The sequence below is a fragment of the Homarus americanus genome, unplaced genomic scaffold (genome assembly GCF_018991925.1).
Source record: "Homarus americanus isolate GMGI-L3 unplaced genomic scaffold, GMGI_Hamer_2.0 scaffold74, whole genome shotgun sequence".
NCBI classification, from domain to species: domain Eukaryota; kingdom Metazoa; phylum Arthropoda; class Malacostraca; order Decapoda; family Nephropidae; genus Homarus; species Homarus americanus.
The window spans coordinates 679,035-696,785 of record NW_024716951.1 but is presented as its reverse complement, the minus strand read 5'-3'; the positions used below and the strand labels follow the sequence as shown (position 1 = coordinate 696,785).

General features: G+C 40.3%; 1 protein-coding gene across 1 annotated transcript in view; it reads left to right on the top strand.

Annotated features, from left to right (window-relative positions):
- LOC121858581 (endoglucanase E-4-like) overlaps positions 1-16,604 on the top strand; it is a 20,918-nt gene extending 4,314 nt beyond the window's left edge. Inside the window, exons 7-15 of the mRNA XM_042355072.1 lie at positions 636-724; positions 885-978; positions 2,676-2,734; positions 6,273-6,391; positions 10,606-10,771; positions 11,019-11,186; positions 13,308-13,447; positions 15,207-15,306; positions 16,394-16,604. Coding sequence (XP_042211006.1) covers positions 636-724; positions 885-978; positions 2,676-2,734; positions 6,273-6,391; positions 10,606-10,771; positions 11,019-11,186; positions 13,308-13,447; positions 15,207-15,306; positions 16,394-16,501 — 1,043 coding nt within the window. The 3' untranslated portion in view covers positions 16,502-16,604. The remainder of the gene's footprint in view (positions 1-635; positions 725-884; positions 979-2,675; positions 2,735-6,272; positions 6,392-10,605; positions 10,772-11,018; positions 11,187-13,307; positions 13,448-15,206; positions 15,307-16,393) is intronic.
- The last annotated feature ends 1,147 nt before the right edge of the window (positions 16,605-17,751 follow it).

Sequence of the window (17,751 nt, the reverse complement as noted above, 5' to 3'; positions counted from 1 at the left end):
GAGCCTTTACCAAGATATAAACGAAAGGTAAACAACATGACGTTTGTATAGGTTCAGAAGTCGGCTAAGAGAATCCCTATGGGGACAGATCAATAATGATGATGCCATACAAATATACTGAGAAGCATACTGAGCATACCTGGGCATTTATTATACGAGTGATAATAATTATTGTCTGTATTGTGCAGGATGCTTAAATATCTATTTATAACGAATGATAATACTGACAATAACAATAATAATAGGAATAATTTAGTATTAACTTAAGAAAAACCTAATTATTAATGTATAGATCATCACCCAACACTCACAGGTGTCAGGGATATTATAACATTTACTCTTTGCCTTTAGTGTCTGTGTACAGTATCTCCGAAAAGTCTCTGTCAACACTCTGTGAAACATTGAGACTACAGATGATAGATATTGGGATATGTGCGTTCCTGCCTTTATAGTTTAACATACCATCCCTCCCGGAGCATCACGAGTGCCTGTAGCATGACAGAAGCCATCGAAACCATCCTGGCAGATACTTGTTGAATCAACGTGAACTTGCACAATGATATTTACTGAATCTCTCTCTCCCTCTCTCTATTTATCTATCTACTGTCTGCTTCTCCTCTTCATCCCGCCTATAGGTCAGATGGATTATGGTCGCGCAACTGTCAAGTGGGCAACTGACTACTTCTTAAAGGCACACACCGCCCACTTCGAATTCTACGGCCAGGTGAGATGTATTACTGTTGTGATATGTAAAGAGATAGCTGGAAAATATCACTATCAATTAAGTTTCCTAAAGCACAGCTCATGTCAGTGTTAAAAATGGTGTAAATATACCTAAAAAAAAACAACAGCACAACGGCATTAATATATATTTGGATTGCAAGGTTGGCAAGGGTACCCTAGATCACGATTACTGGGGCAGGCCTGAGGACATGACCATGGAGCGCCCTGCCTGGGACATCGACAGCAAAGCTCCAGGTTAGTACGTCTGGCAGTGAAGGATATTGTTTATATTTTTGCAGCGAAAAAAAAAAATTCTATCCAGGCCAGCAAATATTAAAACAGCTGTCATACCCTGTAGCAAAGACTAGAATTTACCCCTGACAGCGAAGAATGATCTATAACCCTGGCAACGAAGAATGGTTTTATTTCTGGAAGGAATGAGTAGTTTTTGCATCTGTATTTAAGCATATGATGACTTTGTTTGCAGCCATTGGTCGAATCGAACTTACTGTTTACCATTTGTGTATTTGTATACTTGCACTGTCTGCATATATTCTTTATACCTGCACTGTATTTACATTGTAGAGGTGCACTGTATTTACATTGTAGAGGTGCACTGTATTTACTTTGTATACCTGCACAATCTATTTACATCATATAGTTGCATTCTTTAAGTAAAACCAATCCCAAAAGTGTATAGACTCAGGGTCCAGTGGAATAGAAAACGAGTGATAACCACAGACGCGTTTAGTATAAATCGGATTGGTATCTCTGACTATAGTATACATGTTTACTTATGGAGTGGAGGGTTCATTCATTAATTCGAAAATGGCCTGATAAGTACACGACACGCGGCCATATGAATCATCCACAAGCACCCACACCGGATGGAAGGACTATTTCTCAAGTAATTGATAACGTAATGTTAACGTCTGTGCATTGTAATTGGCGTTTGTTTTCACAGTGAATACAGCCTATACTTTGTCATGCTGGCTTCTCTCATTGTAAGCGTTTCAATTACAAATGTATTCGAGCTGGATATATACTTATATTGTTCTCAATTACATGACAATAAACATTACCTAGCCAATTATCATATATTATTATATGCTATGTCTCTCTGCTTCTGGCTATACAATGCAATGGTCAGGTATTAGGTAATGACCCCAATAATCTTTAAAAAGCACAGCAACGGTCGGTAGTCAGGTCAGAGGGTAAGGTGACCCAACCTTCTCACCTGGTTACAAATCTTCTTAATTACAAAATTGTCCAGTTTGTACATGCCATTACTCAAATTCATGTTGACTGCTTCGGTATGTTTAATGAGACTAGATTCTATAATGTTCCTACTGTCAAGGTAATATTGAGGAGGCATTATCCCAGTCAATGCAATGCTTATTATCCCTCAAATGAACAAACAGAGCATTAGATTCCTGGCCTAATGCTCTGTTTGTTCATTAGGTTATTTCTTGAATCGTCTTGAGAGCTTGTAACCCCTTTCGTTACACTGAATAATAAAGTGTCATATAACATGTAATGTATCATAAGAGGACTCATAATTTCTTTACATTTAATGTTACACTTACATTATATTTATGGGGTATAAGAGAACTCATCTATCTTCGTTTTTTTTAAGTGTACTTTGAGGGAAATGTTTGTTCCTTTAATTAGATCATAGTTTAAGTTAAACAACATTATAACATAAGTTTGTTGGTAAAATGCTACTACTGCTTCTCAACATCTAAGGTTTTTAAGAGCGTAACGAGGTTAGTAATTCCACTGGTCTAACAACTATTAAAATTTATGAGAGATAGAATTCTGAACACAGGGATCTCTCTGACTGATCTATTAACTATATGAATACATTTGCATTGTCCTTGATATCCACAGTACGAGAAGAATAAAAGAGAGAGAGAGAGAGGCTAATCCACCTTCTTCATCCTCTCTCTTAGGATCTGACTTGGCAGCTGAGACCGCCGCCGCCCTTGCCGCCGCTGCTATAGTCTTCCAGGTATTGTCATGACTCCCTTGCCTCTGCTCCTAAACTATACAGTATTACTATTTCATCTTTGTTTACGTAACTCATATGGGTTTCCCTAATTGATAAATTAATCGAAAATTTTATATCATAATTACGTTTATCTACGTGTATTTCTCATTTGTTTCTCATTTCATGGGACACGAGACAGAGGAGCTGAGAGATCCCCCTCTTTCTCTCCCCCAAGTTCTGTGGCCTAAATGACAAGCGCATAAAAAGAATTACCTTTATTTTTAATTTCTTTCTATTCTTATTTTTTCGCCCCCAGGCCCCGTTGTGGGTCGATGAACTGTGCCCGGATGGGCTAATCCCTGTAAAAAAAATGCTGTAACTGGGACGGATATACTGTCGTACCAAAGGTCTAGAAGGCTAGTTTTGTTATCAAAACTCTAAGGTACATTCAACCCACTAGGTTACCTGGTTATACACACGGGGCAATAAGGTCAATCAAGTTACCGTTAGGTTTGCTTACTCCTAGAAGTGCATTAGGTATAAACTATTGTGTGACCTATTATATGAATCGTCTTAACGAGACGAAGGTGACTATAGTGATGCTAATGACCTAAACTGAACAGTGACCTTGAGTAATGATCAAATTACATGGAAGTGAACAAATTATGTCTGTTACCACCGAATCATCTCTTGATCCTGTTCATATAGTATTAACACTGCCATAATCAATCAGGTTCGTTCCACAGCTTAATGACATCATTACAGCAATCGCTGAAAAACATTAAGAATCAATACCACATTTCAGGACACATTTTATGATAAACATTGCATGAGACACTAAGCGTTCATGAGGTATTAGTCCCCATTTACTGCAGGAGCAAGGGCACACATGAGTGCAGGGAGGGCAGACTTCCGCGAGGTGCAGGAACAACATGGCTTCTTACACCTACACTGCTGAAGTGGTGCAAGAGGTGGCTGGGATATCCACCAGGGGCTCCATGAAGAGGTGTCTGAGTCCTTCTCCCATCGGTAATCTTCTGGAGATGGCATCTTCAGTATGAATAACTCCAAGTATGAGCACTAGGTTCTCTTCATTGAGGGTTAAATAGGTCCACTGCAGGTGTTTTGACAGAGCAAAGAGCGGCTGGCCTATAGCAGACACTGGGATAGGCCCAGGATTAGCATGTTGGATATCTTCCATTTGTTTCTCTAGTCTGGCCCATGCTTGATCATTGAAGTTGAGTGTGCATTTTCGTAAAATAATGGAAGAACAACCTTGATCGCTGGATGCTGTTCTTCACTGTCATCTACATTTCTCGGTTGTGCAACATGATATTCCGACCCTGACACTTTTTTGCAGGACCCCGAGCTTGGGATTATGTACTATGGATCAGCCAATCTTATTCCTCTTTGAATGCTTTTTCAAAGAATGGCAGATTCTCCGAAATGGTGACTGGAAGCATGGGTAACATCGCAACTCTTGTGATATCTACATCCAACTGAGGTTCGAATGAATATGACTTCGGCAAACCTTCAGTCTCAACCTCCTCACATGATCCTTTCTCACGAGTTCGTGTATTGAACTGGCCTCAAACAGGCCAATGGCTGTCCCGTGGAAAGTTTTTTTCGATGCATTGGACGTTGGGTTATGATCGATATTACCTAAAGGATTGGGCAAACCAACTCTTCTCTGGTTAATTGTTTGGACAAGAATGAAGCCACCTGTGCTTCATGTTAGATAACTCTTTTGTAACTGTCAGAGAGTCCAAATCTGTTAAAGAAATTGACAAATACCATGTTTCTGAATTGTGAGTGACAGTATACGCCAAGGAAGGACGTCACTGGGAGAGTGGAAGGTTTGCCTATATTTGACGTAGCCCGTTTCGAATCAGTGTTGAAAGCCATCAGCTGTCCAATTTTCAGTGCCGAATGGTTGGATTCAGCCTTCAATGAAGATCCTTCAAGAGTCATCCGATGGAAGAATTTTAGTGCTGGGGGAATGACCCTCTCCTGGCAGCCATCATCAAACTCACCACTGAAAGACCATAATTGACCTGGCTTAATCTCCAAGTGAAAAATGCCCGCAGCTTTTGCTCGGCTCTAAGAATCAATTTTTGCATTGGTTGATTTCATGATGTCTTTCATGGTGTCAGGAAGCACGGAGATCACATTCTTTCCATCGATCTCCTCTTTCAAGCCAGAAAAACTACCACTGATAGATTCTTTCCCTCGAATGTCTCAGACGGTCGTTCCCTCAGTTTTCTGAGCTTATTTTTTTTCCTTCACCAATTTCCGAGCTGATTACATCATCGAGCTGCCCAAGAGTCTAAGGCCTAGATCACGCGCACCTTCAGTGATTTACTTGCATATATATATATATATATATATATATATATATATATATATATATATATATATATAAAGATAGATCATCACTACATATAACATCATCCATCATCACTACATATAACATCACCCATCATCACTACATATAACACCACCCATCATCACTACATATAACATCATCCATCATCACTACATATAACATCATCCATCATCACTACATATAACACCATCCATCATCACTACATATAACATCATCCATCATCACTACATATAACACCATCCATCATCACTACATATAACACCATCCATCATCACTACACATAACAACATCCATCATCACTACATATAACATCCTCATTCATCATCACTACATATAACACCATCCATCATCACTACATATAACACCATCCATCATCACTACATATAACACCACCCATCATCACTACATATAACACCATCCATCATCACTACAGATCGGTAAAGTAGTTACCGAGATTCTCGTGCAGACACACAAACACACAGACATACTTCTTTGTTTTATATAAATATAGATTATTATGAAGTTACAAAAAATATCTATATACCGTAGGCATAATGTCCTTCCAAGAGTAAGCAGACATAGAGGTCACATGATTGACCTTATGACCCCGACTGTATAACCAGGTTGCAGGTGCCTTAGAGTGTGGTTCTGCTTTATTACAAAGACCTTCGGGAAGTTGTATTGGGGCTGTTTTTACCATCAGGCCTTAAATACCCCGATTGACTTAAACCTTGACCTAGAAATAATTGCCCCCTTGGGCCAAAAAACTTCTAATAACACACTGTGCTATGTTACATCTGTACCAGTTTTCAGATTTTTGTTCACAGTTAATAGATTTTCCCCTGACTATGTAGAATGCATATACCTACAACTTTCTTATGTAGGAAATTAATAGTAGTGAATAGTGAAGAGCTCCGTGTACAGGCCACAACATCAAGTAATTTAATAGAATAACTCCAAAATATAACAATTACGAAAACAAATCCATTACAATTATACAGAAAGGAATATCATGTTGTTAGTGAACGTTAATTTATTTTTATAATATCTAGGGGGGGGGTGCAACATACTTTTTTATGTGTTATTACGTTGAAAATTCTCTTCTTTTTGCAAGTTACATTTCCTAATTTACAATATTACCAAATCCTCACCACTTCTGACTTCGTCCACCAGGAAGTGGACCCACAGTACTCCTCCGAGATGTTAGGAGTCGCCCAAGAACTTTATGAATTCGCCGACGAGAAGCGTGAGATGTACAGCAACTCTATCACCGACGCTGCCCAGTACTACAAGTATGTACTGTATAGAACACTACACCGTGAGCTGAGTTTATACCTGTAGTGTGAAAGAGCTGGAGTGCTCATAGCTACCTTTAATATACTTTACACTATAGCATATCCATATACAGGACCTGCTGTGAACTCTGGTGGTGTTGATGCGGTCGTCTACTCAGTATCTTAATGTGTTTTCCCCAGATTGTAGTTTTTTTCAATGATAAAACACTAGGGAGGGTTCGAACCTTGGAACGCCATGTGGGAAGTAGTAGTGTTAACGACCGCACCACAAGGACTCTAAAATTTAAAGTATACTTTGCCAGAATTCGAGACCATTACCTTGGTGTGTAAAATAGGAATGTTAACCACTGCACCACACGGCATTAAAAGGACAATCTAGATTTTGTTACAATATATACGTGGTTCGGCCTAACCTTAAGTTGAGGCTTTCAATGCTATAACAGATGTAGGAGCAAGCTTTGTGTAAGAAAGTCTAGGTTAGCATTTAGAGTTCTTGTGGTGGGGTGGTTAGTACTCCTATTTTCCACACTGATGTCTTGGGTTCCAATAGTGATTGATTGATTGATAGTGGTAATTACATCACTGGCGACTCAATAGTTTAGGTCATCTGCCGCCGAGTTAAGCTAATGCTTAGAAAGCTAAAAACAAATAATGCAATGGTAAAAACAAAAACAATAAATGGCATAGGATTTTCGTAAAGACCATTTAAACGTTAGTAGATACAGCTCAAAGATTGTGTACAAGGTCGGCCTCATCCACGAAGGAGAGAATGTCCCCTCTCACGCTACTCCCACCCCTCCCCCCTCCCCAGCACCAAAGAGAGAGAGGGTAGACCTGCTCCACCGCGACACTCGAGGAGAAGCTTAGGACAAAGATCTCTAAAGCCTAGTAGCCTAATACACACTTGTCATCATGCCGTCTAACACGTAAAGTCTGACCGACAGTTTCAATCAGGTTTGTCTGATGAGGTGTACACACCAGCCATAATCATTCCTCATCTATCCACGGTGTTAGGAGCAATGGCTACAGTTTCGTGCGCAATGAAAGCTGCTTTGTGGAGTGTGGTGACTGCTTGTGCGATAAAGAATAGAAGGGTGAAAAAAAAATTGTGTCGCAAACAGTAATTTAGTGAAGAGGCGCTCCAAGGGTAGTTTTATGCACATATTTAATGAACTTGTAATAGAAAGTGAAGGAGATTTTTTTAAGATTATGTCAATGCCAGTAAGTAACGGCCTTATTTTTTCTCTTCTTAAAAAAGTAAAATCGTTATTAGAGAAACAAGATACTAGATTCAGAGTATTTCGGCAGAAGCGCGTCCCGAAGCTATTCTTCGGTATCTAGCAACTGCATGATCCAAGGCAATTTTGTAATATTCCACACGCATTTCTAAACAAAGTCTGAGTGTAATCATTCCAGGGACGTGCCATCTACAAGTACTTAAAGGCAACTGCATGAAAGTGAGAAAAGTTATATACGCTTTGAACAAGAAGTAAATAAAAGCAATTAGGCTATTTTGTATATTATAATAATAATGTAATTGCTTTCAATTAGATAATATATGTCATTATTAGACTAACATCTATGCAGTATATTACATTATCATATCAGTGAACAATAATTATATTTGTATTCTCAACGTTTACAACTTGTGCATAAGGTCATCATTCCCATTGATCCCCTCTCGCTGTAGTCATCCGACACACTAACATTCGTGGCGACTTGATTGCGTAGTGATCGAACATCAGAAAACCGTCATTGATCAGGCACAAACACCACGCCAAGCGGTATGTCGACAGAAGGCAACCCCCTTAAGACTAGGGCACTCCACCAGGTGTCGAACAGTCAATGGGATCACCCAGTCATCACAATGGGGAGGGGGCGCCATCTCCATTAAAAAAAAAAAAAAAAAATATCATGGTCATCCGCGTGTGGCCAAATCGGAGGCGGCCCACAGCAGTCTCCCAGCGCCGACAGTCCCTGACATCCCCGGGCACCCAAATCAGAGAGGATGTTGAGGAACTTGCATTGCCAACTCGAGTGGATGGCATCACTTACTCTATTACTGGCTTCATATCAGAGACAAGTTGAAGGGAATGATGTGCCACAAGGCGAGAAGCAGCAACGAGTTTTGGTTCACTTGTAAAAATTTACATTCCATCATCACCAGATCACATAACCTGACCATAACATTTGAACCACTAGTAACATATGATCTTAACATTTGAACCACTAGTAACATATGACATTAACATTTGAACCACTAGTAACACATGACCTTAACATTTGAATCACTAGTAACATATGACCTTAACATTTGAACCACTAGTAACACGTGACCATACCATTTGCAACATCAGTCACACATGACATTAACACCCACTTCCAATGACAATTTCATCACTTACATCACCCAGTAGCAAGACACATGATGACATGACCACCTACACCACCTTCAGATAGTGACACATGATGACGTGACCACCTACACCACCTTCAGATAGTGACACATGATGACGTGACCACCTACACCACCTTCAGATGGTGACACACGATGACATGACCACCTACACCACCTTCAGATAGTAGCACATGATGACGTGACCACCTACACCACCTTCAGATAGTGACACATGATGACGTGACCACCTACACCACCTTCAGATAGTGACACATGATGACATGACCACCTACACCACCTTCAGATAGTGACACATGATGACATGACCACCTACACCACCTTCAGATAGTGACACATGATGACATGACCACCTACACCACCTTCAGATAGTGACACATGATGACATGACCACCTACACCACCTTCAGATAGTGACACACATGATGACATGACCACCACACCACCTTCAGATAGTGGCACATGATGACATGACCACCTACACCACCTTCAGATAGTGGCACATGATGACGTGACCACCTACACCACCTTCAGATAGTGACACATGATGACATGACCACCTACACCACCTTCAGATAGTGACACATGATGACATGACCACCTACACCACCTTCAGATAGTGGCACACGATGACGTGACCACCTACACCACCTTCAGATAGTGACACATGATGACGTGACCACCTACACCACCTTCAGATAGTGACACATGATGACATGACCACCTACACCACCTTCAGATAGTGGCACATGATGACATGACCACTCACACCACCTTCAGATAGTGGCACATGATGACTACCTACACCACCTTCAGATAGTGGCACATGATGACATGACTACCTACACCTTCTCAGATAGTAAGTAACACGATGACATGACTACCTACACCACCTTCAGATAGTGGCAATAATGATGACATGACCACCTACAATCTTCACCTTCAGATAGTGACACATGATGACATGACCACCTACACCACCTTCAGATAGTGACACATGATGACATGACCACCTACACCACCTTCAGATAGTGACACATGATGACGTGACCACCTACACCACCTTCAGATAGTGACACATGATGACGTGACCACCTACACCACCTTCAGATGGTGACACACGATGACATGACCACCTACACCACCTTCAGATAGTAGCACATGATGACGTGACCACCTACACCACCTTCAGATAGTGACACATGATGACGTGACCACCTACACCACCTTCAGATAGTGACACATGATGACATGACCACCTACACCACCTTCAGATAGTGACACATGATGACATGACCACCTACACCACCTTCAGATAGTGACACATGATGACATGACCACCTACACCACCTTCAGATGGTGACACATGATGACATGACCACCTACACCACCTTCAGATGGTGGCACACGATGAGGTGACCACCTACACCACCTTCAGATAGTGACACATGATGACATGACCACCTACACCACCTTCAGATAGTGGCACACGATGACATGACCACCTACACCACCTTCAGATAGTGACACATGATGACATGACCACCTACCACCTTCAGATAGTGACACATGATGACGTGACCACCTACACCACCTTCAGATAGTGACACATGATGACATGACCACCTACACCACCTTCAGATAGTGACACATGATGACGTGACCACCTACACCACCTTCAGATAGTGACACATGATGACGTGACCACCTACACCACCTTCAGATAGTGACACATGATGACGTGACCACCTACACCACCTTCAGATAGTGACACATGATGACGTGACTACCTACAGGTCGTGGAGCGGGTACGGGGACGAGCTGTGTTGGGGAGCTCTCTGGCTCTACCGTGCTACACGGAACGACACCTACCTAATGAAAGCCCATGAAGCATGGGACGAGTTTGACCTGGGTGCTGGAGCTGAAGAATTTTCCTGGGATGACAAGAAAGCTGGTGTTTATGTAAGTCTTCTGTGTTGGTTCTCACTCTTATTCACAGAGCTTTACCACGTCATATATCAGCAAGTATTCAATTACTGTCAGGTCAGCCATCTGTGTTATAATCAACATAACAATCAACGCCTTTCTTGGTCAACATATTATATTGCTCATATTCACTAACTCCTCCATAACTACATAGTTCGTATCTAGAATGATACTTTTGCTGTCACATACAGATAGACGTGATAGCTACTGTTTCCCCCAACAGGCGCTGTTCACACTACTTGAGCCGGACGATGAAAAGTATCCAGCCGCCCTGAAGGAGTTCCTGAGACACATCCGAGAGGACATGCCATACACTCCCGGCGGCCTGGTGTTTATTAACAAGTGGGGAGCCAACAGACACGCTGCCAACGTAGCTTTCCTCTCTTTATGGGTGAGTGAAGAGCACACCCTCACCATTCTCCCTCTCTCTCCCTTATTCCTTTGGGTAAATACATCAATTGTCCCTCTCCCTGTATTTGTCTTACAATATTACCTTCTTTCTTTTACTCTTTTATATATATATATATATTGTTACGCCGTCTCTTAATTTACTTAAATATCCAGGTTCTAGGCGTAACCACAAAAAGTGAAGTAAATTAAGAGACTAAAAATAAATAAAGTAAACCTTTAAGAATTTAATTGATTAAATATTAACACAATAAAGAGCCTCGTAGGCTGTCACAACAAATTGATTCACCATCGAAACCTTTAAGACACAAGTGATACTAAACATCAAAAGAATCATAATAAAGCATTGGATTACGTTAACACTGCATAAACATAAAAACTAACACTGAAATTAACTAACGTGAAACAACACTGAATTACTTAAATGTAACTAAGCAAATACTGATGGACATAAATAGGTACTCACATAGATATACCACATTGGTGGCGACAGGAACAACACAAATAAATTAAGTATAAGTAACAAGTGACGAGTGTCACTCAAAGGCTGTGGACTGTATGACAAGAGGTCTGAACTGACTCAAGTCAGTTGGTGGGTCCTACATATAAGGTCGGCTCCCGCCACGCGACCCGCCGGTGGGTTGTTTAAGGATGCAGATGGTCGTTAGAGAACACAGAATGCTTGTTACAATACAAAATAAAGAAATAAGATGGGCTTGAACAAATAATGACAGTTAAAACCTTAACAGCACAGGGTAAGGTGACTAGAATATATAATAGTAAATTTAACACATCATTACAGGAATAATATGGAACATGGGAGCATGTTATATATAAAAAAATAGAAAAAATACGACACGGTCGTAACAATATATATATATATATATATATATATATATATATATATATATATATATATATATATATATATATATATATATATATATATATATATATATATTCCCTTCCTCTCTTTGTTTCTCCCTAGTTGCCTTGTGCTAGATAATGATGTAGAAATTATTTGCAAACACACAAGTGGAAGCAGGTACTTATATTTCCTAGGTGTGTGAAATGGCAGTCATCGTTGATAAGCTAATATATGCTTATCGTATCCTTGGGTGAGTACTCATCATGAGCTGGGGCATTTGTACTCGTGTGAGCTGGGAGCACTTGTATTCGTGTGAGCTGGGAGCTCTTGTACTTGTGTGAGCTGGGATTACTTGTATTCTTGTACTCGTGTTGACATAAGTATTTTATAATTAACCTGTTCTAAATGTTATCTCAGTACTTTCATTATGTTTAGAATATTGTTATAACTCGAAGAGAGTACACAGTAAATGCATTATACTGAGGCCAGCGACACGTTCAATAACTTGGGCATAATTTGAGTAGCCTCTGGTTTGTCTGCGCTGCCCTGAACACCTCACCTCACCCCTCTTACACGGCGTTTCTTTATCACACAAAGAGTATCGAAATTTTTTCCTAAATACGAGAATGGTGCATTTAAACGTATCGGGAACGAAAGACACAAACTTGGTATTTCGCACTCTGTTAAATATAGAAACCATGTAAATACACCTTTGTCACGAACTTATCTACTCTATTAACCACTTCACTACGGGAAGCCAATTTGGATATTTTATTTGGCTTACGCCAGACGATTTTCTTCAACACAGAGGCAACCCCGAGCATAAGTGGTTAACAGTAAATGGCTATAAATCTATTTCGTTATGCAAAATTCAAAGTAACATAGTTCATCAGACGAACGCATTTACCTTTTTGATAAACAAAAAACTATACAGAGTTTATTTTTATGAACTTATCTACAGTATACGCTGTTAGGACGGATATGTCATGTTTCTTTATTACAAGAGGTAACTGGGTATTATGAAGTCATCTTCTGCTTACCAAGTGAAAAGCGACATTGTCACTTATATTTCAACACATATAATACTCCCTTAGAGAGTAGAATACATATAACATGATATTTCTGAGGCACAAATTTGTTATTCTGGGCAATTATGCACTGTGTTAAACGGTAAACAACATACGAGTGACAAAGTCATGCCCTTTGGCCCTAATTACTTTTGGTTACCCTCTGCAGGCTGCCAAACAAGGGATGAACGTGAAGACCAACCGCGATTTCGCCACTAGTCAGATCAACTACATTTTGGGAGACGTTGGCCATTCCTTCGTGATCGGCTACGGCGTCGATCCCCCACAGAAACCCCATCACCGCTCCAGGTACTCATACACACATGTGGTCATACAAATATATTTAATTGCTAAATAACAAGTATTATGATCACAAGTACTTAAACCTTGTATCGTAAGTGATCCTGTGAAATGAATACGAGTACAGTACAGTGCGTACCCAACTGCTTTCTCTGAACTGGTCACTTCCATCACTCAGATGAAAGCTTCTAGTGAAGGTACTGAACTACCCATTTTCAGACTTGCTGACCTGGTCTCACTCTGCAGACAGAGACTTGAGCAGCTGGGTGTTGGATCACCCGATGTTCATGCTACTCGACTGAAGGACCAGCTGCTTTTTCACATCCCCCAGCTGCAGCTCATCACCAAGGAAGAGATATCCTACTGGCCTTTGAGAAGGATGTTGGCTCAATCCTGGCACAAGCAAGTAAATACGGTGACATGATCCATCTGGCCAAGGCTGCTGGGATGATACCACGGGACATGCTTCAGCACAAGTTACACTTCAGCAGTACATTTCATGAAGGATGCATTGAACAGGCTGTTCCACCATCACTGCTTCAATTTGCATGCATGATCGAACATGGTGCAGATATCAAATCCCAACTCCAGCATGGCGCATCGAAGTCTGACCTTGCTATGTCACAGCTCTTACAGTACAACTGCTTTGCCAACTACAAGGTAGGAACACAAATCCACAGACACTCCAAGGACCATGAGACACCTTTTGCTATCTACGTCGGCATGTGTGTGTTTGCTAAGACAAGAAAGAGGCAGCTCATCTACATGCTGCATGAAAATGGGGTCAGCATTTCATATGAGAGAGTTCTACAATTATCAGCCCAGCTAGGAGAAGCAGTTGTATGCCAGGAAGCAGTTGTTCATGACTTCAGCAGTGGACAACATCTGAGCATGCTTGAAAACATACATATCGACACCAAGATCACTCAGATTGACCAACTACATCAATTTCTAAAAAAAAAAATCAACTTTTGGAGGTCAATATAGCGGCCATCTTGAAAAATGGCCGCCATCTTGGATTTTCAAATGGCCAATCAGGCAGACTTGACTAGTAACCATTAGAAAATTACCAAGCCAAATTTGGTGCTTGTATCACCATTTGCATTATTCTCTTGAAAAATTGCATTTAGCTGCCCCACTATACGTAACAACATACAGATTATGTTAAGTTCAGTCACCCAAATCCACTTACACTTACACCGAGAATGTTTATTCTAACCCATTATTGTAGTCGAGACTGGAGGAAATAATTTGTTTCATAAGTCATACATGTGAGATATTGAATAATGATAACGTTAACTTCTAAAGGTTATAATTATATAGTTAATAAACTTTGTGACAATTTAAGGATAAATAAATATGCATTAATATTGGTCATTGTTATACTGTACTGTAATCATAAGAGATTCAAAATAATTTTTATAAAGGATCACTAAGGAAACATTGAACGTATAAACTATAAACCTTGAGAGTTTGATACCTGGTGAAAGAGTTAATTAAATATCACATACATATAAAATATAATCGTATTTAAGGCACTACCCATGAACACATGGAATTACTGTACCTCAATCTGTACTTGCGATAATATTTCTGAATATATTAATGGTGCTGTCCAGGCTTAACACATAAGTAGGTTAATCAAATCTTCTTTAAAAATTCATCTTTATGAATATGTTACCACAAGGAAAATAACATCCATGTGTTTCTAATGTATACAGTATAAAAAAATATATATGCTAAAGGTGAATGTGTGGTTCATTGTCAGCTCATGTCCGTGGCCACCTGAGTCCTGCCTGGGATATCAACAGAATCCGGGTCCCAACCCCCATACGCTCTACGGCGCCCTCGTCGGTGGACCAGACCAGGTGAGATATACCACACCTCCCCCACCCTAAATTCCACAAAATCTATCTTCCTCGGCCATGCCGGATCACGGGTAAGAAGTAGCTGTTCAATGCCTTGCTTATTTCCTCACTGCCATTTATCACTTCTCCCCTCCCTGACTTTAAAGGCCCAACTTTGTCCTTGACCTTTGTTCTGTATACCTGGAAAAATCCCTTGGGATTTGTCTTGGATTCTCTTGCTCTTTTGACTTCATATATATATATATATATATATATATATATATATATATATATATATATATATATATATATATATATATATATATATATATATATATATATTAAGTGAACGAAATCCCAACAGATTCTCTTGGGGTTTCAATCAGTTAATATATTCAATACTGAAAAAGTAGGTGCATGTTTCAGTATTCTTTGGAAGTAGGAATATTTCTCTAACATCATGTCATCAGATTTCAAACCGGTGGTTGTCACTCAGGTAAGTAATTTTTATTCTGGAATTGCTCTTTAACCATGTGTTGGGCAGGGGATTTCTCTCCGTTGAATAAATTCGTCTGTCGTCAGCTAGCATAAAATACTTAAGTGCGCCGCTGCCCTGCAAAGGATTACTGAAAACAAATATATCATTCGTAGATACTACATGACAGGATCCATATACAACTTTTGTGTATCAGTTTAGTCGTATTCAATTTGATCGACAAAGTTACTGAACGAACACCATTACGAACACTTTCAGCCAGAAGTGACTCATTATTCGCTGTATGAAGCCAGTTCACGACTTTAACTTTTGTTTTTATCATTTCACCACTTATCAATTTACTAGGCATTCGGGCGGTTGGGCTACCCGGCGTTAATACAGACGGAAACCGGAGGCCGGGAAAACTTTGACATATTAGTGTGAGATTCACTGTGCCACAAACAACCCTCGTTCTTGTATTTTGTCCCATTTAACATGATTGTAGTACCCGATTTTCTTACTCGGAGAGGCCCAGCTGCATTAAGTCATTAAACTTTATCGTGGGACCAGAACGAGAGGGCAAGGCTTTTTACTTCTTCTTAATTAATGGTGTACTGTCTCTTCCCGCACCAGGACGGGAACTGGGTGGATGACCGCCTCGACTATGTGCACAACGAGGTGGCTTGTGATTACAACGCCGCCTTCACCGGGGCTCTAGCAGGCATGATCGAGACCAACTAGATGGTTCTGCGGATGTGATAGCATACGGGGAAACACACACACACACACTGACCCTCTCGGCTCTCACTGACCATCACCACGACCTCATCTGTAAATTGGTGAGAAGCTTCTGCACCATCCTCGACACCGGCTCCTACTACCACCCGAGATCTTTGGCCCGAGAATTACTGTTCGACACCACAACAGCATCCAGCCCATACGAGCACGAACTGATCGCTATAAGAACAGCCCAGCCCCAACCATTGTAAAAATTATCAATAACTTGTAATCAACCAGTGTATTCACTCCCGGTCAATCTTACTTTTTGCACTGTCACTATGTTGAAATGCCCTGTAGTATAACCTTCTCCCCACCTAGTTATTATATATCATATTTGTATCACTTATGTTACTTGTATATTATTTGTAATTCAAGTGACCCATTCCCTAATTATGTAACTGTATATTTTCAGCCTTCCGGCTGCCATGCTCTTTCAATAAACCGTTAATTATTATTATTATCATTTATATATTATTACACACACACACACACTGGTGCATTACACCATTCAATTATTTTTTTTTATATTATTACAGAAAAAATAATAACGGAGTTAGATAAGGGATTCCCTGTTTAATTTGTTCCTTTCAACTGGATCATCAACAGGTGCGCAATATATCTTCATTAAAAAGCCAGGTATTAAAAATCACAACGGTAAATTTTGAGCGATTGCTTATAAAGGTTTCATGTATAATACTCGTAGATACCCTCCCTGGACCCTCCCTGGACCCTCCCTGGACACTCCTCGCACCCTGCGTCTCACAAGTACAGTAAGAATATGTTCCTAAATATTGTCAAAGTTCATGTGCCTCCCTACACCCCCACCGTGTCCATCCTCTCACTCCAAATCCCTTCCTGACCAAATATCCCTCCTCCTAGTGACTGTCCACGAACTTAACATTATGAGGGACATACTACACTTTCCCGTAAACAAGGAACTGCACTGTATTTCGTCCAGATATACATTTATTTTTCTACACTACTTGTAACTTGCTTACAAAACTAATGGTCCTCCTGGCACCTACCCGCCATATACGCCTAAGAAGACAAGCATAAAAATTCGAAAGCTCCATTGTTTTGTGCTGTAATGCTTCTGCGCTTCGCCTTTCACAGGGTGCAAGGTGGTGACCAATAAACTAGACCTCACGCTGCGTGGGGCAAATCTGAAGAATCTGAATTTATCCCATATGCATACTGTAATGTGCTCACTG